This window comes from Dasypus novemcinctus, chromosome 9 (assembly GCF_030445035.2).
Source record: "Dasypus novemcinctus isolate mDasNov1 chromosome 9, mDasNov1.1.hap2, whole genome shotgun sequence".
Lineage (NCBI taxonomy): Eukaryota > Metazoa > Chordata > Mammalia > Cingulata > Dasypodidae > Dasypus > Dasypus novemcinctus.
This window is the reverse complement of record NC_080681.1, coordinates 67,306,281-67,332,232: the sequence shown is the minus strand read 5'-3', so window position 1 is coordinate 67,332,232 and position 25,952 is coordinate 67,306,281. Positions and strand designations below refer to the sequence as shown.

Here is a 25,952-nt window from a genome sequence, read left to right as displayed (position 1 = left end):
GTTTTCCAAGCTCATAGATTTTTAAATATTTATTTGCTAGTGCTGCATAATTTAGCACACTGGAGTTCGAAAGAAGTTTGTGTGGTAACTGATTCCATGTCAGTGTTACAAAATATAATTTCCCTCTGTGTCTTCGATGGGAAGTTGTAAAAATGAAAGGTTTCTACCCTTTTTTTCTAATCTAATAAAGTTGGTTTTGCTGTAAATCTACAGAATTTTGTTGTAAATCTACACAATTTTATATAATTAATATATTGTTATTTTCAGAATTCAAGAATTGTTTCTTATGACTTTTAATGCAGAATACCAAAGATAAGATATCTCCATTCTTGAAATCCAAGAAATCCCTATGAAAGCTACAAAAAGGCATCTAGTTGTCTTGGGATGTCAGAACAACAGGCAGTCTAGCCTAACCAAGTAAGGAAACAGTTACTTTGCTTACTTTAATAAATGTTTCATTTTGCTATCTAGCTATACCCTTTGCTTGATTGGTTACTCGGTTGACCTAACCATAGCAGAAAATAAATATTTCATTACTTGTTCTCGTAAGAATAACAATTAAAAAAGAGAGACTAATTCAAAATATTAAACGCATTAAAAAATTGGAAAAATGCTTTAAGTGTAATTTTGAACTTTTTCAACTCTGCATTCTGAAAAATTTTCCCTTGTGGTTTCCTGTAGGGTACTATAGACTGTTAATTTTTTTACTTCTACCTCTGACCAACATTTCCTACACATCTCAGGAGCCTGCCTGCAAGTAATTGCTCCAGTAAAATCTTGTGGCACTGCAAAACGATATTAAATTACATTTTGCAATAATTTAGCATTCCTCCCAACATTCCTTAGGAGTGAGGATAAACTTTTCCATTCCAGAAGAATCTCTGCATACCGTGCTCTCATTCCTTAAAAATAATATGAATATAGAAAATGAGTGCACACACCAGTTGATGTTTTATAAGTATCTAGTTACAATCCCAAGTATAGTTTAGTTTAGAGTACCAATACAATAGGATAGGAAGGAATATTGGACATTTACCAAAGTGGGGCTTCCTAAGAAGGTCTACACTGGTCTCCCTAATGGAGAGAGGGGAGAGGCGTGGAAGACCAGCGAAACAGGGAGAAAGAGGCGGGAAGAGAGATGAGGGGGCGCAGTGCATACTGGGTCTTGTAGTAACTGTGCCCGAAAAGAAGGAGCGATGTTTCATGGCATGCTGGGAATTGAAGTCCAAATGTACAACAAACACGGCGTCTGTAAGGTCGTTTGCTGCCCCTTGTAGCCAGATACTTTCTCTCGGTTCTGCACTAGCCACTGTGATGGCTTATAAGTTGGGGTGACAAACGGGTGGAATAAAAAGAACGAATGAAGGAAGCGGCTGGTGTGTGTGTATATGTGTCCGTATGTGTCTGTGTGTCTAAGCTGTTGCTATGGCGGCCGCCAATGGAAAGCCCCAGTGCCCCGGAAGTGGCTGATCTGGGGTTTGAAGGGGTAAGTCTTCCGACTACGGCGGCCGGGGAGCTCGAGGCACTTGTGGCTGTGGTGCTGAGGTCGGAGCTTGTGCTTGTGTGCTGGCTGTTTTTGTGGCGGTAGCTGCTAAAGCTGGAGCATTTCCTGGATTGGTGGCTCCTGCACTTTTACAGTTCTCCAGTCCTCATGTTTCGGTGAGGGAACGACTTGAGGCTAGCGGAGTCAGCAGAAGGTTGGGGCTTACTGTCTCTGGTTCCCGAATTACGGGTTTCTTGGGGCCCTGCCCTCAGTGGAGACCCTGCGGCCAACCGTCGCTTTGGTGGCTCCCTCATCTGCCCTTCCTAGTGTCATTTGTCTTCTGACACCTCTCGCCCCATCCTGGGTTCCAGAGATAAACCGTAAGCCTTTCTGTGGGCAGCAGTTAGCCCTTTAATTACAGCTTTACTTAGGTATTCCAGGCACGAATTTATTGTCCCTTGAGCTCTCGCAGTCATTTAATCGCTTTCCCATGACACTGCTCAGCCGGCCGTCTTTCTCCCGATAAAATAAATATATCAGTCAATAAATAGAAACCGGATCCCCGAGATCTGAGTCTTCTCATCCTAGTTCCTCTCCCTCTGTATGGCCTTTGTTGCTGCTACAGATCATAACACGCTCCCTTGAATATTTTAATGCTTTTGCTTTTCCATTAGGACATTAACGTTCATTCTCTTCGCAATATTTGGTTCTCGTTTGTTCTCATCTCTTAGGTTGGAGGTTCAGAATACATTCTTAACATATAATTTTAAAAATTCCCAGCTCAAGTGTTAACTGGAAATACGAGAGACCATCGGTCAACTCAGCACGACTCTACTTAACTGAGTTTATATTTTCTTAAGATTTCTTTGATTTATATTTTCATTTCGTATTGATTATTTTCCCACCTGGGGTTCTCTGCTAGCCTATAGTTAGAGGGGTATACCTCGTTCTACAGCTCTGCATACTAGATGGGAATTTTCTTCCTGCTTAGACCCTATGTGCCTACTTGGAATTTTTCTCAATGATTTCCTGCCAGTTCATAGCAAATAGACACAAGGGAGTCTATTTTGCTTGTGATTCGTAACTAGATTATGAGTCATTGAAAGTACCCAGAGGAATTGGAAAGGTTTTGAAAGGCAAAGTCTGTGTATTTTCCAAGATACAAATTAATAAGGATTCTTCTCTGAACAGTGAAGAGTTTCTAATTAGTCCAGTCATCTAATACTATATTGAATCAATTAGCAGCTCATTCGCCGTAAAATTTGGGGAACTTTTAAAAGTTAAAAGTGGCCAATTAAGGAATTGTATAGTTTAGTGAAAAGAGTTTAAAAATCTTTTAACTGATGCTCTTTTTTCCCCTGCAAAATGGGATAGATCCAAATATTAAAAAATTGTTTGCAGTAGTTGGGTAGGAGAAATTTCTAGATATTTTGATAACTATGGCAAAACAGCATTGTATACTACTAACTAATGTTTTGTAAACAGAAATTTTGTGCTTCCTGGGTTTCTGGGGACCATGTAACGCAAATGTATTTGCAGCTTTATTCTGATGATTGCTCTATAGAGATTCTAATACTGAAATTATCATTTTTCTTTCAACAATCAAATAAAATCTATGCATGTTAGTAAAATATAACTATTAATACTTATATCCTTTCAAATTTGGATTTTTCCTAATTAATCTGAAATGGTTTCAGTCATGCTTAGGATTTGGGCCTAAATGTATAATATTTCAGAATAAATTCACTCATGGAATTCTTTATTGTAAGAATTCTTATATTTTTCCTGAAATTTTATTCATTTAGTAGACACTTATTGGAAACTTCTTACCATTTAACTATTGTAACAAAATCAACAAAATGTTTATTGAGCATGATATCTTCAGCTCTGTACTAGATACTTTTTATTTTTTTAAAGATTTATTTTTATTTATTTCTCTCCCTTCCTCCCCCCCCCCCCCAGTTGTCTGTTCTCTGTGTCCATTTGCTGTGTGTTCTTCTTTGTCCACTTCTGTTGTTGTCAGCGGCACGGGAATCTGTGTTTCTTTTTGTTGCGTCATCTTATTGTGTCAGCCCTCCCTGTGTATGGCGCCATTCTTGGGCAGGCTGCACTTTCTTTCATGCTGGGTGGCTCTCCTTACGGGGCGCACTCCTTGCGCGTTGGGCTCCCCTACGCAGGGGGCACCCCTGCGTGGCAGGGCAAGGCACTCCTTGAGCGTATTAGCACTGCGCGTGGGCCAGCTCCACACGGGTAAGGAGGCCTGGGGTTTGAACCGCGTACCTCCCATGTGGTAAACAGACGCCCTATCCATTGGGCCAGGTCTGCTTCACTTGTACTAGATACTTTTAAAGCAGTATCTCATTTAATTATTAAACTGTGAGATATTGAATATTAATTATATTTACCATGTGAAGAAACTCAAACCCAAAGAATTTGTCATTTAATCCAGTTCTCTTTGACTCTTTCCATTGTATCACAGCTGCAAAGATAAGTTCTCTACAGTGAACTATAAAAAGGCATTAATTTAGCAAATATATATTGAGCAGCTATTATGTGCCAGATATTCTTCCAGGTTCTGGGGATAGCAGTGAACAAAAAAACACAAAAGTCCCTGCCCTTAGAGAGTGTGCACTCTACAGAATGTGTGAGATGTAAACTTTCACTTCAAGGAGTAGAAAATACAGCCAATGTGTGTTAATTTTGTATGAGTAGTTTAGAATGCTAAAGTTGAAAGGAGAGATTAACTAGGGAAGGTTTCAGGAAGAGGAGATTTGATCTGGACTTGAATAATATGAAGGGATTTGGTAGAAATTGAGAGAGAAGTGATTCTAGGTTGAGGTAGAAGACAAAATTGTGAAGGCTGAATTGTAGGGGAGAGAGATTAGAACAGGGGTTCTTTAACAAGGGGTCTGTGAGCTTGAATTGAAATTTAAAAAAAAACATTCTTGTGGGGTTGTGTTGGTGCGGGTGTGATATATTTATTAAATAATACACAGTATAGTGTGGACTTTGTAGGGGTCTGTAAGTTTTGCCTGACTGGCAGAGGGGTCTGTGGAACAAAAAAGGTTAAGAACCCCTGGATTAGAGGGAGGGACAGATAACTGGACTGCTTTGCATCTCTAGTTACTTGTATATAGTGGTAGTTGCATAGTGTTGCTTGAATATGAAAAAATCAGATGTGAAGGAATAAGGAATTAGAACTATGGTGTTTACAGTGGCAATAGAAAAAGGAATGGATTTGAGAGCTGTTGTGAAAGAACCAGTAGGACCTGTTAATTATTGAGTGTTGGGAGAGGATGGTAGCAAAGGAGGCAAGAGGCTAGAAGATTACCAGGTTTGAGCTAAGTGGACCAGGTGGTAAAGTATTTTGTGGATTTACCTATTTCATCAAATCGGGACATTTTTGGTTCCAAGATATACCTTTATTTTATGTACCATTCAGAAAGAAAAAATTTTGTCAATTAAACAAAATCATCAATTCTAAGATGCATTTCAATTTTAGAGTTAAAATGTAAAAAATATATGGCCTAAAATTTATGAAATAAGGTACTCTTTATATCAATAGAAGAGTCTCATAACCACTTTATTTTTTTTAACTGTTTATAAATAAATTTCCAATCTGACAATGCATTCAGTAATTTAGCATTTATTTGTTAACCAGGTACTCTAGGCTACCGTGATAAAATTGTGAGTAAATGCAGTATTTATCCTCTTATTACTTATGTAATAGGGGAAGCAGGCACTAGTCAAATAACTCAAAGAAATTAAATTTACAACTATGGTACATGCTATAAAAAGGACCTGATATTATGCAGTGGAAGAACTGATTGCAAAGTGGATGAGAGTGTGGATAGGAAAGATCGTCAGGAGATTATTGGAATAGCCCAGATGAGGGGTGATATTATCTTAGATACGGTGATGGAGAAGATGGCAAGACAGAGAAAAGTAAACTACTTTTTTAATGGACTTTCTATAAAATCACTATTCTGTAAAACTACTAAAATAGACATAATAATTTAAAAGTTTATCATAATATATAGTTATGGGGAACTCTAGAGAGTAGAGAGAATATGCATTTTTAAGCATTTTAGAACTTTAAACTTTAAACTTTAAAAGTGAGAATGAGGAGAAAAGTGCTATCAAATGATTTCATTTGTAGAGCAAAACAGTTGTGTTTGTGAACCTTTTAAACAATGCTCTTTTTTTGACTGATAATACAATTCAAGCATTAGTCTTTAACAATCGACTCAGTTTTTGAGGGTGTGTTAACTCATTCCTAAGTAATATGTCTAGTGTTTCCTTTATTTACATCCAGAATAGATTTGTTGTTTGTGTGTCTTTGTCCTTTGTATTTGAAGAATGCCAGTTGTAACTGTGTATTACCCTGAGATATTATTCATGTGTGAATACTTTCATATGAAAAGATTTTTTTCTCTTAATTGTTATAACACTTTATAGTTTATTACAAGGCATAACCACATTTAGCCTTGTGTTATGGTTATTTATAAACATCTTGCTTATGAAAATATAAGGTTAATGAGAGTAGGAACTGGGCTTCATGGATCTTGTATCTCGCATAGTACCTTGCAGGAGTAGTCACTCAAATACTTGTTAAATGAATAAATGTTATTTTTTTTCTTGGCAATAATAAGTGGAATGAAACTTTGAAAAGATTTTATTCACATTTACTTATTATAAACCCCCAAATCCATGTGTCTCAAACTGAATTCCTCATCTTATGGAACGAGATATATGTGAAGATGCTAGTTCCACACTTCAGCTTGTTGTTTCTTTTCTCATTTCTAATCCCTTTACCATTATCCTGATCGAGGGTCTCATTACCACTTATTTAATATTTTTCTGACTAGTTGAAGGAATTGGGGATATTTAATGGGGGAACAGAGAATATTTGGGAGATGATGTCATATATTTTTAGATATCTCAAATGGAAGAGGGATTAGTTTCAGAGGACACAGTTAGTGGAAATTAGAGGAGACAGACTATTGGTTCCATATAATGGTCTTTTTTTAGCAAGTATAGTTTAAAATTAATAGGTATCATGGTAGTTATATGGCTACTCTAGAACAGTTATGATAAACAATTCAAAACTTTACTAGATTTTAAAATTTAGAGCTGTATTTTCAATTCAGTACAATACTCATTAAGTACTGAACTCTTTGTTCTACAAGTGTTCAGTCTTATGCTGCTGGAAAACTGTATTTGGCAGGGATGCTGTAAAGAAGATCTTGCCACTGTGTGGGTGGTGGAACCCCATTATTGATTAGCAAGTCCAAACCAGAGAACAGATATGCTTCTTGGGGATAGGGTGATATTTTTTCAATTTTAAAAATTTTCCTTCACTATCACCCTCCCCGCCCCCCATTCCTGCATTGAAGATTATGAGACATTACTGATGGATTGGAGTGTATTGTATGGGAAAATGGTGTGAATACAGAGAAAAAATTAAGAACTATTGTTTGTTGTTTTTTTGTTGGCCTGGGAGTAAAGAGTTTATTAAGAAACAGGAAAAGAGTACAAAGTCCTAGACATGGATTGCGGGTGTGCTACAGGATGAGTTGCACACAGGGGGGCCCAGATTAGGCCTTTTAAGAATTATTCCTCCCCCTTCATAATGTTGGGGAGGGGCCCCAGTTGTGTACTGTTCTGATGGATTGCCTTATGATCGCTGCCTCTTACCTCTCAGGAGCCCAATGAGGGGTTATTGGGGTTTGTTCTTGATCCCGGAAAGATTCTAAATGGGATCTCATGGTCAGGTCTTACAGGATCTTTCCAGAAGCCTTTCCCTCAGGAGGTTTCTGGATGGGCTTTCACAGATGGTCTACCAGCCATTTTGTCTGCTAGTCCTCAGCCTCCTTTCCTGTTTCCTATACTAACATGCCTCAACAACTCCCTCAGAGAGTTTACACCCTTATTCTTAAGGGTTGAAGGGTAATGGTCATGCTTCTGTAGCTGCTTCCTGCTGGTTAGGGGCAGTAGGCCCTGCCTGACAGAGTGTAAAACCTTCTGGCTATTCTTTTGAGGTTAAGGGAAGACAGACCAGCACCATGGTTGGAACTGAATGAAATCCCCACATAACTAATATCTTGTTCTGGAAGGTATTGATTCTGAAAGAAAGAAACTTAGTTAGAATTATATGGTTCAACTAAAAGGATAGAGAAGATGGTGATAAGCAGGCCCCAAAAGGGGACCAGCCATGTGCCTTCAGAGGCTGCATCCTCCCAAAGTTGATGGGAAACAGCATTCTTCTTTGAGTTCTTTCATGCTGTTGGTTAACTCTAGGGAGAGATTGTGGTAGACCTGCTTGGTTTGGTATAAACTGCCGACCCCAGTTTTCACAATGGTGGTTATGCCTAAGACAGCTAGGAGAGGTATGAGGAGAGGCTAGACATAAGCTCACGAAGACAGTATAGGCAACAACAAGACAACCATTAGGCAAGCAGAATAAAAACAGTACCTGAGAGAGCCATTCTTTTGTCTTATAGGCACATTCATTAACTGCTTAGAAAATGAATTGTTTACCAAGACTTTTAACATGTTCAATATCCCCCTGTATATGATCTAGAATAGAAGAGATATCATATTCATCAGGCATATAGATACAGTACTTAATACTAATCAATGCACAATCAATGTACAAGTTGTCTTTGAGCTGCAGTTAATAGATCTAAGCTCCAGGTTTGCAATACCCATACACATCGTTTCTCCATGAGAGCGGGCCATAATGGTTTTTTTTTTTTTTAAGTTCTACTCATATTACTCTGAAAATTAATGCTCCACTTGGTATGTCCTTCACACAGTTAGCATGCAGCAGCACTGTTAGCCCTTAGAGGGAATCTCCAGTGCTTCACTGGCACTATGAAACAGCCAGTCTAGAGGCAATGTAAATCTGGCCATATTGAGCCACTGCCAGCTGCTGCAGGAGTCTGATACTGCAGTGCTCTCCTTCCACTTCAGGAGCATAACCAGAGATATGGTAGATACCTTTGTTGTGTTTTAGGAGTCTTAGTGACTGACCTACTCAGTAACTCAAATGGAGATACACCATGCAGGGTATTTGGGCCAGGTTTTGTGTGCACAAGAGAATTTGACAATACTGAGGTCTATCTTTTAAAATCTTTATACACTTTCTTTTTTTTAAAGATTTTTTTGTTTATTTATTTCTCTCCCCTTCACCCCCCTCCCCTGCCCCGGTTGTCTGTTCTCTGTGTCTATTTGCTACGTCGTCGTCTTTGTCCGCTTTAGTTGTTGTCAGTGGCACGGGAATCTATTTCTTTTTGTTGCGTCCTCGTGTCAGCTCTCTGTGTGGGCGGCACCATTCTTAGGCAGGCTGCACTTTCTTTCATGCTGGGCAGTTCTCCTTACGGGGTGCACTCGTTGCACGTGGGGCTCCCAGGGCGGGGGGCCCTGGGTGGCACGGCACTCAGCATTGTGCATGGACCAGCTCCACACGGGTCCACATGCGGTTTCAACCATGGACCTCCCATGTGGTAGACGGACGCCCTAACCACTGGGCCAAGTCCGCTTCCCTTTATATGCTTTCTAAACACTTCCAATGTGATATATAATATATCAAGAACTATTGTTTATATTAATAGTTACTAATTACTAGATGTTTTTTAAGTTCCCTTTCAATTCTAAGATTATGGCATCCTTCAATTCCTGTAGGGGTTAAGTATATTTTATTGATTAAATGGTTTGGCCCAGTATGTTATTTCTTATATACTATGAATATAATAGCTTCCTCCTTGGAAGGTTGCATTTAAAGTTTAAAATATGGAGGCCGCAAACTTTTATAGTTGCCTTGGATTCATCTGAGGTTACTAAGGTCTTGACGTAATTAAAATTTCTTTATCAAACTACTGTAAATATTATGTTCTTCGTAGAGATAAGAGCATGGAATGCTTAATATAGCCCATGTATTAATAATTTTCATTGAGGTCTTCAAGTAAATGATTGATGTCGTTTAAACTCCTTACATCCTATTGATGTTGGTTATGATGATGACTTTACAGTCTGTGAACATGTACTAGTGTTGGCCAAGTGGAAGTTTTTGCCTATAGGAACTTAATACAAGTCAGTTATGAGGGTAAATATATAGTTCAGTTTGCTCAACTATTAATTTCTTCTGTATATATTTTACTTTTTTAGATTTAAGAGAAGGATGCTTGAGTAGAATGTTTTATTTAAATAGTCAATATAAAGGAGTTGTGCATTGATTTGTTTTTTAACTGGAGGATGTGATCCTGAGCTGCCCTATGAATGTGTATTAAGATGTATACTATTATTATTTTTGCTATCAGCCCTTTATTTCTCTTTTCTTAGTCAGTTTCTGAATGTGCATGTCCCATCCTTATATTGCTGTTTCTTTTCTGAATCTTTTTCCATCTCTTTACTGCCTTATACTTTACCTAATCCTTTGTTCTGCAAGGAGGAAATTCAGATAAATATTACTATTGCTCTCCTCTTCTTTAATATTGCCGCTTTTTTTTTTTTTTTGATAAGTATGCTGGACCCTTAGGTGTTTTTTCAGCTGGGTTTATAACCTGAACTTTTTTTTTTTTTTGAGGTACTGGAGGCTGGGGATTGAACCCGGGACCTCGTATGTGGGAAGCTGGTGCTCAACAACTGAGCCACATTGGCTTTTCTGAGTTGGTTTTTTCATTTGTTTTGCTTGTTGTTTGTTTTTGTTTTATGTCAGGAGACACCAGGAACTGAATCTGGGACCTCCCATGTGGGAGGTGGGCACTCAACCACTTGAGCCACATCTGCTTCCCCCTAAACTGAACATTTTTAGAGGGCTAGTTCAGTGCATAAAGATAGAAGATTGTCAGGTATTGGAAAAAAGGGGGAATAGAAATGGAAACAATAATTGATGTTTCTGTAAACAAAGAATTGAGATGGAGAGAAAAAATAAGAGAGCAGAGATAAGACAGCTTAAGGTATTGACCTTTGAGTTCAGACATTGATATTTGTCACTAAAAATGTAAGTAGGGAAAAAAGGATACAGTAAATGAAAAACTTAGGGCATATCTCACAGTTCATTTTGTTTAATGGTATAGCTAAAAGCACACCAAAAATACTAAATCAATATCTATATTTCTTCTTGCTGCAGAATACCATTTGGGGAAGATGCTCAAGTATAAGCAAATCCCAGAAGTCTGCAATGTTTTTATCTATTGCCTGTGTGTCTATTATCTATTGTCTGTTCTGTAAAATTAGTGCCTAAAGTTCTGTCTGCCAAGAGCTTTTATTTGACTTTAAATCCTAAGTGGAAAAAATATTCTGTCTATTGCTAGATGGGAGGGGCTAGTTTCTTTCTTCTGCTCTTCAAGGACATTGATTTGAGTATCCTTTACATTTATCAGTTTATAATTTATTGACCATCTTAATGCATGGTTAAGGTTAGAAAAGTAATTCCTTAAAAATGACATCTGGGACTCAATTGATGATTTTCATATGAAATGTTGCAGTTTTCGAAAGAACTCTGTTTAGTCTTTACTCTGCTTTCCACATCATTAACAATGAAGTTAGGAATAAAATACATATGGTAGCTTTATTTTACTGAGATAGAATAAATAGAATTTTCTCCTTTTCAATGATATTATGTTCTAATTTAAAATGACCTGCCAAAATGTAAACAATGAACAGGAATATGGAGATGGTAGATGCCATGACATGTAATATGCATTAGTAAGGAAAGTCTACTTGAATAAAGTTTTAAGAAATAAATCATATGTTCCTTCTTAGAATAATTTGGAAGTTGTGAAGAATGTTATTTTTATGGTTTTCTAGTCTGAGACTCTAATGATAATATGTAGAATAAGCAAGAATTTTGGCACATCAGTTTAATCAATTGGGCAGTCAAACTAGATATTTTAGGTATTAGAGGAAATAATGGATAATGGCTGATCTATTACTTCACTATATGCTTTGTAAACTAATGAATTTTAATCCATTCATTTTTAAAAAAAACTTTTTTGGGGAAGCTTAGGAAAACAGCATTTGTGGGAGAGAACTGTTTAGAATTTTGCAGTGAGACTCTCTTAAAGTTCATTGTGGTTTCTCCATTTCTGTTTTCTGTTCACTTGGAGAAAAGTACTGTTTGTCTTGCCTTTCCTTGACTCATTTCACCCAAATATAAAGCAAATATTTAATAGCGTGAATGTACCTAACTGTTAATTTGTTCTTTACTCCCTTTTCAAATCTCACCATACTTATTTTATTTTATTTTATTTTTTTAAAGATTTATTTATTTAATTCCCTCACTTCCCCAGTTGTCTGTTCTCTGTGTCTATTTGCTGCATCTTGTTTCTTTGTCTGCTTCTGTTGTCGTCAGCGGCATGGGAAGTGTGGGCGGCGCCATTCCTGGGCAGGCTGCACTTTCTTTCCCGCTGGGCGGCTCTCCTTACGGGGTGCACTCCTTGCACGTGGGGCTCCCCTATGCAGGGTACACCCCTGCATGGGGCGGCACTCCTTGCGCTCATCAGCACTGCGCATGGGCCAGCTCCACACGGGTAAAGGAGGCCCGGGGTTTGAACCGCGGACCTCCCATGTGGTAGACGGACGCCCTAACCACTGGGCCAAGTCCATTTCCCACCATACTTATTTTAAAGAGAAACAGAAGTGAATTAACAGGGGATATCCAGTAAGCCTCTTTTTTTTTTTTTTTTGCCAAACCTGCCTTGGGGAATTAAATGGAAGAAGTTGTTTTTCACATGAGTAAATTGCTGAATCTGATGTCTTTAAGAACTGCAGAATAGAGTTCTTTATCTTAAAAAAGGAAAAAAGCACTTTGAATCAGCATTTTTATTTTGTCTCTAGGCTGTTTAGTAATTCTGTAGTGGAATGTCTTCTATGTAGATTTCTTAGTTGAGCAGTTCTGGTTGTATGATATGGTTAGAGTTGAACATGTGGGCACATTTGTAATTTTGTATATTACGTTTTTTATTTGAACAATTTACTTTTGAATTATTTTAAAAGAGGATCAGTGTAAACAATTTAAATAATAAAAGTGCAAAGAAGAAAGTAAAAATAGAAATCTCAGCTTCTAGAGATTTCTACTTTTAACATCATGGACTTCTGGACATTGTTTTATGCATGTATGTATTTAGGTGTGTGGGAATATGTATATAAATATATATATATTTCCGCATATACATGCATAAATCATACTCATATTCTCTTTTTTCATTCTGTCTTGGATATCTTTTTATGGCAGTAAATATAGATCTATAGCATCATAATTTGCATATGTCCTAATTTAATCATCAACCAATATTTTTGAGGCTGATACGTGCCAGATGTGCTAGGTAATAGGATATGATAGTGAGCATGATAGATTCTCTGCCCTCAAGGAGTTTACCTTCAGGTCTTTCCTATTGACTCATTAAATTCAATTTACTTCAAGAAATATTTATTGACTGTCTACTCTGCAGGTAAACAATCACAATAAAGTATGTGACAGGCAGGGTCAAATACAAAGTGAGCCAGAGTGTATAATAGGATTGTCTACCTCAACATGGGGATTCAAGGAACGATTTCTTGAGGAAGAGTGATGTATATAGTTGAGGCCTGAATGATAGAAATTAGTCAAATGGTGAGTGTGGTAGAGGAATGTTAATGAAGAAGGAAGTCCATGTTTAAAGTTCGGAGTCAAGATAGCTTGGTGCATTTGAACGCTGAAAGCAATACAGTGGCTGAAGCAATTTGTACTACATTTATTTTTAAACAGTGTTTCATATGTTGTGTGCAAAACTAATCCAAGTTGCCATCTCACTGTCATGATGTAACAACAGGTAGATACATTGGTTTCCAGCATTACAGGCAGCACTAGATGTTGAACACATCTTTCAACACCTAGGTAATTGAATGAATGATGTAAACTTACTTTTAAGCCAGTGGGTATTAATGCTGCACACAGCTTAACTCAGTGCCCCTTTCAGAAACAGGCAGCCAGCACTTGGAAACAAGAAACTGAAAGGGAAGAAAAGGGTAACCAGCATCATTTGACAAAAAACCTTGTGTCAAAATATTTTCCTTTTCACACACAGACAAAGAATTATTTGAACATTTAGAAAACAGAGCATCCATCCCACCAACTTCAGCCTGTTCCTTAAATATTTCAAAATACTGATAGTAATAGTAACTGCAGGTGGAATTCCAGTGCTGGATCTAATGGCCTCCAGGAAGTCAGCCAGCACCAAAAGGATGCCAAGGCACAAACCACCAAACACAGCTGCTGTGGAGACATACCTATTAAACTCATGAGCCATAAAAGTATCTCTGTGACCCCTCATTACCATTTGCTGTTCTTTAAGCTATTTAGATAGTTCTATCCATGTCCTAAAAAGAATGCATATGATCCCAACGTGTAGATGATGTAAGTAACTACATGTACATGATGCTCAAAAATGGCACCTATGGAGTCAGGAGGGATAAAATAATGACAAAGACCTCCAATGTGGTAAGAACAAGTAGGTCCTTCCTCACTGACATCAACCTGCTGTCCTAGTAAATTTACTAGAAAGTTGCCCATAAATTGAACAGAAAGCATTTGGAAAAAACATAGAGGTTTGACACTGTGGCTGGCTGAAGAATAATGGGAATATTGGAGTATAAAAGAACTTGATGGGGTAGTTGCTATACTCTCCTCCGTATTTGGCCGACTTAATGAGCAAGTCCACATGAAATCTTTGAAAATATGTAACACCAATCTCAAAAACTGTAGCAGTGAGGTTCAGGGGATTGGGTAAATTCTGGCAGTAGTAAAGCCTCCCTTAAAGCTCGAACTTTGATTGTTCTTCTGACCAATAAATGGAACAGGATGATGACTGCCCCCTTAAACTTGGTACCTCTGCCTTTGTTAATAATAGTGGTAGTAAAGGCCTTCTAGACAATGGTTTCACAGATGATGGTGGCGATAAAGAGAGAAAATGGAACCAGACCCCAAGCTGCAGCTCATCTAACAGCGGCAAGTTCAAACCAACAACAAACAACTGGATGATGAGGAAAGTGATGTCAAAGTCCGTTTGAGCAGGTTCCCCACACATCTGTCATGACATATTCAAGACTTGCCAGTGGTAATAATCATACCAAAGTTTCTGGGCCCCATTGAACAGAGCTTTATCTTTGGGTGTATCTCCAACTTCAATGATTTTGGCTCTAGCTAAAAACTGCATAATCAAACTAGATGTTACAATTGGGGTGATAGCCAATTCCATTAAAGTTCCTCTATTGGATGCAAGAATAACTCTTATCAAGTAGAAAGTATCATTAGAATTTGACGACATGATTCCAAACAGTGTTATCTGACGACATACTGAGAAAATAGAGAGTTCTAATAGTCTGTAGAACCTTCTTCCTAAACCAGATTTTCCTTCCAGGTTTCTGAATGACTGGTAAAAATTACACATAAAGGTTTGAAAACTCCATGGCAGCAGCCGAGTCTCACCTTTTGGGCCTGGGTGCCTGCTCCTTGTGTGTTCTAGCTTGCCCCCAGTGGAGCTTTTAAAAATACAAATTTCTTATTCTAATGATTTCATGTAAATGAGATCATACAATAATTGTTTTTGTGTCTGGCTTTGTCACTCAGTGTGGTTCTTCAGGGTTCATTCATGTTGTTGCATGTATAAGAACTTATTTCCATTTTATGGCTGAGTAATATTTCATTGTACGTATATGCCACATTTTGTTTATCTATTCATCCTGTTTGGAACGAAGGAAATGTTTTGGTAGTAGATGGTGGTGATGGTAGCACAATATTGTAAATTTAATTAACAACACATTGAAATATAAATCTGAATGTAGTTAAAAGGGGAAAGGTTAGGTTGCATATATGGTAACAAAAATTTTTTTTAAATCCATGGAATTGTGCTATACAAACAGTGAATCCTAAGTTAAACCATGAACTATAGTTAATAGTACAATTATAAAAATGTGCTTTCCTCAAATGTTCCACACCAATGCAAGGTGTTAATAATAGGGTGATATATTGGACTCCTGTATTTTATGAATGATTGTTTTGTAAACCCACAGCTTCTTCAATAAGGAAAAAAACACAGATTGCTGAATCCCACCCCAGGTTACTGGAATCTATGTCTCTGGTGGTCAGATGCCCTCCAGTGATTTTGGTGATCAGTCAGAGTTGATAAATAATTAAGTAAAGTGCTTTTTTCTTTAGCCTTGCCAATTTCATCTCTTATAATGATGAAAACATGATGAAATTCCTTTAATGTGCATTTCTTTGATTTAATAAAGTTGAAAATATTTTCATATGTTTATTAGCCATTTATTTTTTCTTTTGGATTGTGTACTCTTTTTCCATTTGTGCTTTTTTCCCCTTCTTTACTTGCTCATAAGATCTCTTCATATATCAGGGATATTAACACTTTGTCCACTAAATATGTACCATTTTCCCCCTAGTTGATGTATTGAAACTCAGTGCTTTTTTCCTTCTTCTTGTATAGACATTTTCGTTTTTATGTAATCACATTTTCTATTCTGATTTCTCATTTTGAATCAGGCTTACAAAAGTCTTTTCTACTCCAAGATTGTTTAAAAATTTTTACCTGTGTTTCCTTGTAATATGCATGTGCTGTATGTGTGTGTGCATTTAAATTTTTGATTTATCTAGAATTCATGTGTGAGACAATGAGCTTTATTTTTAAAACTGACTAGCTTGTTCTACTATATCAAATTAGTCATCTTTTCCCACTGATGTGAAATATTTCTCATATCAGATACAAAATTCTCAAATATGCTTGAATTTATTTCTCTATTCCATATTATGCTTTATTTAGCATTATCCTGTGCTAATAAGAATAGTAAATTTAAATAGTTTTAAACTGTAATTATTGTAGTTTTATAATATGTTTCAATATATAGTAAGGTAAATTCCTACCTCATTAGGAATTTTTGGTTATTCCTTTAAAATTTTTTCAATTTTCTAATACTTTCCAATGTAGTTTACAGGATCACCTTTTAAAATCTTGCTCTGCTATAAACTTAAGATTTTTAGGAACATCGATTTTAATTTTTGTTATAGATATAAAGTAGGTTTTGGTGTTTACAGAAGATAGGAATTCAACTTTACTTATATTATAATTAACTATACTGAATTATTAAACTAACAACAGCCCATTTTTAGTTTGATCTTATAACTTTAGCGTTCTCATCTACTCTATATATAATCAGTCACAGTAAAAGTATTCTTTTTTTTAAAAGATTTGTTTCCCCCCCTTCCCCTCCCTCTTTCCTGCTGTTTTTGCTGTTTGTATCCATTTGCTGTGTGATCTTCTCAATCTATTTCTCTTTTGGTCCTCTCTTCTCATTTTTATCCTCTAAGATTCACCAGGATTTGATCCTGGGGACCTCTGATGTGGAGAGAGATTCTCTGTTTGCTGTGCCATCTCAGTTCCTGGTTTCTGCTGCACTTCACTTTGACTCGCCCTGTCATCTCTCTTTTTGTTGTGTCATGGTCTTGCTGCATGACTCACTTGTGCAGGCACTGCCTCGTAGCATGGACACTCAGCTTGCCATGTGGGCACTGGCTCACCACGCAGACACGCTTTCTCTTCTTCTTTTTCACCAAAAGGACCCAGGGATTGAACCCAGTTCCTCCCATATGGTAGGCAAAAGCCCTATATTTGAGCCACATCTGCTTCCCTAAAAGTATTCTTACAGAAAGTCAAGGATATATTCCAAAAACATTTGAAATGTTTCAAGTTTGCGGGTAAAGTTATTCTGAATAGAAGGTCTAAGTAGCAGGAGTTTCAGTCAAAAATGTTAAAAGGAATAATTCAACAATTTATTCTCTAAATTTCTTGAGGTTGGAATATTTGTCTCATTAATTTCTGTAGTGTCACAGAATCTTATTTATTTATTTAGGTATCGTTATCTAGGATACAGGCTTTCCACATACAAAATATCTAATTGTACACTGTCTTTATTTCTTCCCTACTGACTTTTAGGGTATCTTGGTTTCCACCCCCTTGTTGAGGATTGTCCAGAGTGTCACCCAGTGGCTGGTGTTGGGAACTGTCGGAACCAAAGTATGCCCTGTGACCTGCTTTCTTTCTGAATTAGAAAGAAAATATGTGCATGTGTATTCTCTTATTTTTAAAAATTTGGATTTAGAAGATTCAAGGTTGGTAGCTTTTTAAAAGGAAACTTTAACTTCTAAAAATAGTATATATTTTTTGTTTAAGATTTGGAAAATGTGGAGAAAAGTGATGTAAAAGTAACCACACACAATTGTATAACCAGAAATACTATTGTTAATATTTTGGTGTACTTCTTTCTAATTCTTTCTCCCTACCTCTTCACTAAACCACTGTCATATGATACATAGTTTTGGATTCCATATAGTGTTTCCCATTTTTACAAGCTCTTTTTTTGGAAAAGAAAATCATTTTTCTAAACATATTTAATGGAAATATATATATATATTTCTATCTGGTTGCATCCTTGTCTTTTTAGGCATTACTTTGCCCCACAGTGGCCTGTGCCTTTCCATGCCATGTGGGGGGCTTTTCCACACAGGTCTGGGACACCTTTTTTCTTTTTTCACTAGGAGGTCCTGGGGATTGGACCTGGGTCCTCTATGTGGTAAAGGGGAGCTCAAGTGCTTGAGCCATAGCTGCTTCCTTAATGGAAACATTAAAAAAAAATAGATATTTATCTATCTGTCATTGTATGGATGCACTGTGTATAATTTATACATTTCATAAACTCTTTTTCTTCGAACTCTTCCAGACATTGCCAAATTATGTATGCTGTTTTCTTGAGGAAATTTTTTCTTTTCTTTATTCTAGTTGTCAGTTAAAATATTCTAATTATGGCTCATGAGAGTATGGCTAGTGATATGCCTATATTGTATTAATTGATCAGTTTACTGATTCATTTAATAAATATTTTTTGAAAACCCACTGTGTACCGGATAGAATTTAAGGACACTCAGATGTTTGCAATCTAATGTAGAAGATACTTAAGATACAAGTAATTACAGGATAGGGTATTGAATCCTATGATAGAAGTGCACCTGTCTTAGTTTGGGGTTTGGGGAAGGGTAGTCAGGAAAATCTTACTAGTCTTTACAAAAGAGGTGAAACTTAAATTGGGTCTTAAGGATTCTTGGGAATAAGGTAAGGGTGTGAGTAGAGGAAAGAGTACTTGCAAAGGAATGGAGGCATTTCAAGTTTAGGAAGCTTTAATATTAAATTGTCTTCAGCATATGCTGAATGTGAGTGAGTGGATATTCTAGAGAAAGCTAAGTTAAGTGGGCAGAGGTTATTTCATTAAGGGCCTTGGATGCTTAGCCTCAAGTATCTGGCACTGTGCGAAGTGCTGGGAGTACAATCATGAGCAAAGCAAAGTCCTTATCCATGAGGAACCTGCTTATAGCTTAATATTCCAGTGCACCAGTGATTCTCAAATTAATTTCTCAAGTGCAGATATTTCCCTTGAGCTCCAGATCTGTATATCCATCTGCCTAGTTGACATCTCTACAGTATATCTAGAATGTAAGCTTCATGAAAGCAAGTATTTCACTGCCTTTGCTTTCTGCTGTATCTGCATTGCCTAGAATAGGGCCTGTCAATGATACGTTGGTTGATTAAACAATTAAATGATTCTCTACTTTGATATTTTAGAGGCACCTCAAATATCACATATCTCCAACCAAATTCATTATCTTCCCTCTCTAACTTGCCTTTCCTAATGTTTCTTATTTTAATGATAGACAATATCTACTTAGTTTTACATCTAGAAGCCTGAGTCTATCTTTGACACATCCATCTTCCTCACCTTCCATATCCATTTCATCACCGAGACTTATTTAATTTTCTACACATTTCCTCATGTGCGCTTTTCTCTCCATCTCCACTGCTTTGGTCCAAGCTACTATTATCTCTCTCTTAGACCTATACAATAGTAGTAAATTCTCACTGTCTACTCTTACACCTTTTCAATCTATTCCCTACGATATTGTTGGAGTAAAACAAACAAATGAAAAAATAAACCCTCAAAATCTGATTATGATATTCCTGTTTGAAACCAGTTGCTCTTAGAATAAAGAACAAAATTCTTAGTATGGTCTACAAGTCCCTATACTCTCTGGCCCCTCTCTAAACTTACAGCCTCCTCTTGTCATCTTGTGCCACATTTAAAAAGTTTTTTTAAATTTCTGTGCTTTAGTTACTTTGGTTCTTTCAGTTCTTTCAATATTCCAGGCTTTCTCCAGCCTTAGAACTATAATATATAATTAGTAGCTTTTAATGTGTTATAAAATAGAGAAATGATGGTTTTAATACTTTTGAGTTGGTATTTATAACCCTCAAAGGATAACGTTCTGTGCAGCATGCTTTTTCTGATTTATTGCAAATAAGCACAGACATTTTAAGGTATAATTTGTTTCTCTTTCAGACTATATATACACACATCTCAGTTTTCCTTTAAGTCAGATTTAAAACCAACACTTATGAGGTACATTTATTCTTATTTTAAAGTAAGAAAACATTTTCTATTGCAAATTTATGCTATTCTGTTTTTTTAATGCTGCAGTATTGCAACAAAGGTGTAAATGCCTTAATTAAAAAAAAACAATTAGATTTATATAGATCAAATCAGTATAAATGAAAGCCTCCATTCTGAAGAGATAGCCTTGTCTAATTATAAATAAAATAAAATAATAGATATTCTCACAAGTGCCAGAGCTGAGCTGTGTTTCTAAATTGATTTATTCAAATGTGACCAATTGGGGGAAATTATTGTTTGGTTTTGTGTGATAATTTTATTGTTGTATATTTGGTATTAAATGCTTTGTAATTAAAATATTTATAGAACATTTTACTCTGTAAAATTAGAAATTGGTTTGTTCATTTCCAATTTAATTAAAGTTACTTTACTTTAGCAGATTGGACAACATGTAAAATATACTCATTACTTAAAATTTTTTTTAAGTGAGTACAAAAGATTAAACCACAGAAGAATGCAATCAAGTGATGGCTTGTTTTTAGAATTTGAATATGGAGGCAACGGGAACAGATGAAGTTGACAAGCTAAAAACTAAATTTATGTCTGCTTGGAATAACATGAAATATAGTAAGTATCATGATTTAAAAATTGTATAAATCTAAAGAAATCTTTGAAACCATGTATTATGTCCCTTATTAAGTCATTGACAATTATCTGAGGTTCCCTTTGAATAAAATATTTCTGTAAGGGTTTTAGATAAGAATATCTCCAAAAGAAAGGGCCGAATGTTATCATAAACATTGCTTAGGGACTCAAGCATGCTAACTACATGGTCCTTTAAAGAAAACAAATTCATAGAATATACTTATATCCTAATGGCTTGTGTACTTTGTTCTTTAATATTCTGAAATACATAGAATTTATTCAGGTGATGATAATATCTCAGCTTTTCAGACCCAATATCAGACAGCCCTATATATGAACCAGAGAGTAAAGCAAAATAGGTCTTTGAATACAAAAAAATATATATAGTTTTAACTCTTATTAGGTTATTGATCCATTTTTTTTTTTAATTTTTTTATTTTTTATTGACTTTGTAATAATATTACATTAAAAATATATATGTGAGGTCCCATTCAACCCCACCCCCCCACCCCCCCCTCTCCCCCCCCCCCAACAACACTCGTTCCCATCATCATGACACATCCATTGGATTTGGTAAGTACATCTTTGGGCACCTCTGCACCTCATATACATTGGTTCACATCATGGCCCATACTCTCCTCTATTCCATCATGTAGGCCCTGTGAGGATTTACAATGTCCGGTGATTACCTCTGAAGCACCATCCAGGGCAGCTCCATGTCCCGAAGACGCCTCCACCTCTCATCTCTTCCTGCCTTTCCCCATACCCTTTGTCCATTATGTCCACTTTTCCCAATCCAATGCCACCTCTTCTATGTGGACACTGGATTGGTTGTGTCCATTGCACCTTTATGTCAAGAGGAGGCTCAGATTCCACCTGGATGCTGGATGCAATCCTCCCATTTTCAGTTGTAATCACTCTAGGCTCCATGGTGTGGTGGTTGTCCTTCTTCACCTCCATCTTAGCTGAGTGTGGTAAGTCCAATAAATCAGATTGTAGGTGCTGGAGTCTGTTGAGGCTCAGGATCTGGCTATCACATTGTCAGTCCAGAGATTCAAATCCCCTAAATATATCTTAAACCCCAACATTAACTGCTATTGATCCATTTTGAGGTAATTTTGTATATGGTGTGTGGTAGGGGTCACTTTCTTTTGTTTATGTGTGGATATCCAGTTTTCCCAGTACTAGTTGTTGAAGAGATGTTTTCCCCTCATTAGGCGGATTTGGCACCCTAACCAAACATCAATTGGCCATAGAAGTGTGGGTATACTTCTGAATTCTCGTTTCTATTCCATTAGTCTGTATGTCTGTACTTAGGCCAGTACCACAGTATTTGATTACAGTAGCTTTGGAATATGCTTTGAAATTAGGACATGTGAGTCCTCCAAATTTGTTCTTCTCCTTCAAGATGGATTTGACTATTTAGGGCCACTATCCTTTCATATGAATTAGAGGACTGACTTTTCCATTTCTGCAAAGAAGGCTGTGGGAAGTTTTATTAGGATTGCATTCAATCTATAAAATGCTTTGGATAGTATTGATATAACATGGAATATCTTTCCATTTATTTAGATCTTCTTCAATTTCTTTTAGTAATATTTTGTGTGGGGTATATTTTTTTTGGTATACAAGTCCTTTATGTCCTTGGTTAAATTTATTTTTAGATATTTTGTTTTTTAGCTGCTACCGTGATTGGAATTGTTTCTTGTTTTCCTTTTTGGATTATTCATTGTTGCTGTATTGAAAGGTAACTTGTTTTGGGTGTTGATCTTGTACTCTGTTGCTTTGTTTAATTCATTTATTAGCTCTAGTAGCTTTCTTGTAGATTCTTTGGGATTTTTAATATATAGGATTGTGTCATCTGTAAATAGGGATAGTTTTACTTCTTTTTGTCCAGTGCGTATGTCTTATATTTCTCTTTCTTGCCTAAGTAACTTTAATTAAATTGTACTAGAATTTCTAGTACAATATTGAATAGTTGTGGTGAAAGCGGGCATCCTTGTCTTGCACCTTATCTTTGAGGGAAAGCTTTCAGTCTTTCATCAATTGTATATAATTTTAGCTATGGCATTTTCATATGGATCCCTTAATAAATTGAGAAAGTTTATTTTTGTTCCACGTATTGAGTGTTTTTATCAAGAAAGAATGCTCGATTTTGTCAAATGCCTCTTCTGCATCAGTTGATATATTTTTCCTCATTCTGTTAATCTGTTGTATTATATCGAATGATTTTCTTATGTTAAACCACCCTTGCATTACTGGGATAAATCCCACTTGGTCATGGTATATAGTCCTTTTAAAGTGCTTTTGGATTTGGTTTGTTATTATTTTGTTGAGGATTTTTGCATCCATATTCATAAGGGATACCAGTCTGTAATTTTCTTTTCTTGTGATATCTTTATCTGATTTTGATATTAATGTGATGCTGACTTCATAGAATGAATGAGGAAGTGTTCCCTCCTTTTAGTTTTATGGAAGAGTTTAAGCAGGATTGTTGTTAATTCTTCTATGAATGTTTGGTAAAATTATCAGTAAAGCCATCTACTCTTGTACCTGCTTTATTGGGAAGTTTTTTGATTATTGAGTGTATCTCTTTATTTGTTATTGGTCTGTCATGATCTTCTGTTCCTTTGAGTTAATATGTGTTTTTCACAAAATTTGTCCATATCTTCTAGTTTACCTAATTTGTTGGCAGCCAACTGTTCATAATTTCCTCTTATAATCTTTTTGTTTTTAGAATGTCAGTAGTAATACACCTTCTATTTCTTTTTTTTTATTTTAAAGATTAATTTTATTTATTTCTCTCCCCTTCCTCCCACCCCTGCCAGTTGTCTGCTCTCTGTGTCCATTCACTGTGTTCTTCTGTGTCCGCTTGTATTCTTGTCAGTGGCTGTGGAAAACTGCATCTCTTTTTTTTTTTTTTGTTGCGTCATCTTGCTGCATCAGATCTCCGTGTGCGCAGCGCCACTTCTGGGCAGGCTGCACTTTTTTTTCGCCTGGGATGGCTCTCCTTATAGGGCACATGCCTTGCATGTGGGATTTGCCTTCACAGGGGATGCCCCTGTGTGGCACGGTACTCCTGGTGTGCATCAGCGCTACACATGGGCCAGCTTCACATGGGTCAGGAGGCCCTGGGTTTGAACCTTGGACCTCCCGTGTGATAGGTGGACACTCTATCAGGTGAGCCAAATCCGCTTACCCCTCCTTTTATTTCTGATTTTAGTTATTTGCGTTCTCTTCTTTTCTTTGTTAGTCTAGCTAAAGTTAGTACATTTTATTGATCTTTTCAACAAATGAACTTTGGTTCTATTTTTTAGTTTATTTCATTTATCTTTGTTGTAATCTTCATTATTCTTTCTGATCAGTTTGAAATTAGTTTTTTTTCCTTCTAAATCCTCAAGACGTGAAGTTATTGGTTTGAAATATTTCTTCTTTTTAATATAGGCATTTAAATTTATAAATTTCCCTTTGAGCACTGCCTTTGCTGCCTCTCATCAGTTTGATATTTTTGTTTTGCTTCTCAGTTGCCTCAGGGTATTTCCTAATTTTCCTTGTGATTTCCCTGACCCATTGGTTGTTGAGTCTATTATTTAATTTCCACATATTTGTGAATTTTATAGTTCTCTGTTTTTGATTTTAAGCTTTATTGAATAGTGTTCAGAGAGATACTTTGTATGATTTCAATCTCTTACAAATTAAAAAAATTATTAGAACAGTTGTAGGTTTTCAGAAAAATCATGCAGAAAGTAGAGTTGCCATATATCACCTTCAAACAAAATTTTCCCTATTATTAACATTTTGTATTATGTGGTATTTATGTTAACAATTGATAAAATAATATTTTTATAATTTTATAACTAACAATAAATAGTCCATAGTTCACATTAGGATTCATTCACTCTTTGTTGTGCAGTTCTATGGCTTTTTAGAAATTATTATTATGGTAATACATCACCTAAATTTTCACATTTCATAGCTTTCAAGTATATAATTCAGGGCTGTTAATTACATTCATAGCATTGTGCTATCATTCCTGCCATCATTACAAAAGTTTTCCATCACCCCAAAAAGAAGCTCTGTGGATTTTTCAAGATTTTCTATAAATATAATGTCATTTGTAAATAGGGAAACTTTTACTTCTTTCCAATTTAGATAACTTTATTTCTTTTTCTTGCCTAATTGCAAAAAAATCCCTTGCTTAATGATTTCTTTATATATTCTGGATATTAAACCCTTATCAGATATGTGGTTTACAAATGTTTTCTTCCATTTTCTGGTTCTCTTTTCACTTTCATGACTAAGTCCTTTACACAAAAGTTTTTATTTTGAGGAGGTCCCATTTATCTATTTTTTCTTTAATCGCCTGTGCTTTGGGTATAAAGTCTAAGAAACCATTGCCCAACACAAGGTCCTGAAGATGCTTCCCTATGTTTTCTTCTAGGCATTTGATAGTTCTGCTGCTTTTATTTAGGTCTTTGGTCCGTTTTCAGTTCATTCTTTTAGAAAAGAATGGAAATAATTTTCGTCTTTCATTTAGACTTTTTATTCTGGTAACTTATATACAAGTTAAAATTTCCCCTTTTAACCATGTTCAGATATGTAATTTAGTGCTGCTAATTACATTCACAATGTTATGCTACTGTCACTGTCTTTTATTACCAAAACTTTCCATCACCACAAATAGTAACTATACAATTTAATCATTAACTCCTCATTCTTAGCCCCACCTCAGGCCCTGGTAACCTATATGATAGTTTCTGACTCTATAATTTGCTTATTCTAATTATTTCTTATCAGTGAGATCATACAGTACTTGTCCTTTAGTGTCTAGCATTTTTCACTCAACATGATGTCTTCAAAGTTCATCTGCATTGTTGCATTATCACAATTTCAATTTTACTTTCCCACCAACAATGAATCAGCTTTCTTATTTCTTCACATCCTCTTCAACACTTGTATTTTCCCGTTTTTTTTTTTTTTTTTTTAATTATTTACCATTCTAGTGGATATAAAATGATATCTGTTGTGGTTATGAGTCACATTCTTGTGGCTCATGATATTGACCACATTTTCATGTGCTTTTTGCCCATTTGAATACCTTCTTTGGAGAAATGTCTGTTGAAGTCTTTTGCCCATTTTTAAATTGGGGTTATTTGTCTTTTTGTTGTTGAATGGTGGGATATCTTTATATATTCTGCATATTAAACCTTTATTAGATATGTGGTTTCTAAATATTTTCTCCCATTGTATAGGTTGTCTTTTTAATTTTCATGAGGTCCCATTTACCAAATTTTTTCTTTTGTTGCTATGCTTTCGTTGTAAAGTCTAAGAA

General features: G+C 36.0%; 1 protein-coding gene and 1 pseudogene across 5 annotated transcripts in view; one reads left to right on the top strand and one right to left on the bottom strand.

Annotated features, from left to right (window-relative positions):
- The first annotated feature begins 1,480 nt into the window (after nt 1-1,480).
- Nucleotides 1,481-25,952, top strand: part of ATG4C (autophagy related 4C cysteine peptidase) — an 85,356-nt gene continuing 60,884 nt past the window's right edge. Inside the window, exons 1-3 of one of the 5 annotated variants that reach the window (XM_058303467.2) lie at nt 1,481-1,659; nt 17,473-17,648; nt 20,462-20,602. In XM_058303467.2, coding sequence (XP_058159450.1) covers nt 20,527-20,602 — 76 coding nt within the window. In that variant the 5' untranslated portion in view covers nt 1,481-1,659; nt 17,473-17,648; nt 20,462-20,526. Of the gene's footprint in view, nt 1,698-17,472; nt 17,649-20,461; nt 20,603-25,952 lie in introns of all 5 variants that reach the window. The other 4 variants (XM_058303465.2, XM_058303464.2, XM_058303466.2 and 1 more) reach the window with 4 other exon arrangements.
- On the bottom strand, nt 13,409-14,793 carry LOC101438162 (protein transport protein Sec61 subunit alpha pseudogene; annotated as a pseudogene).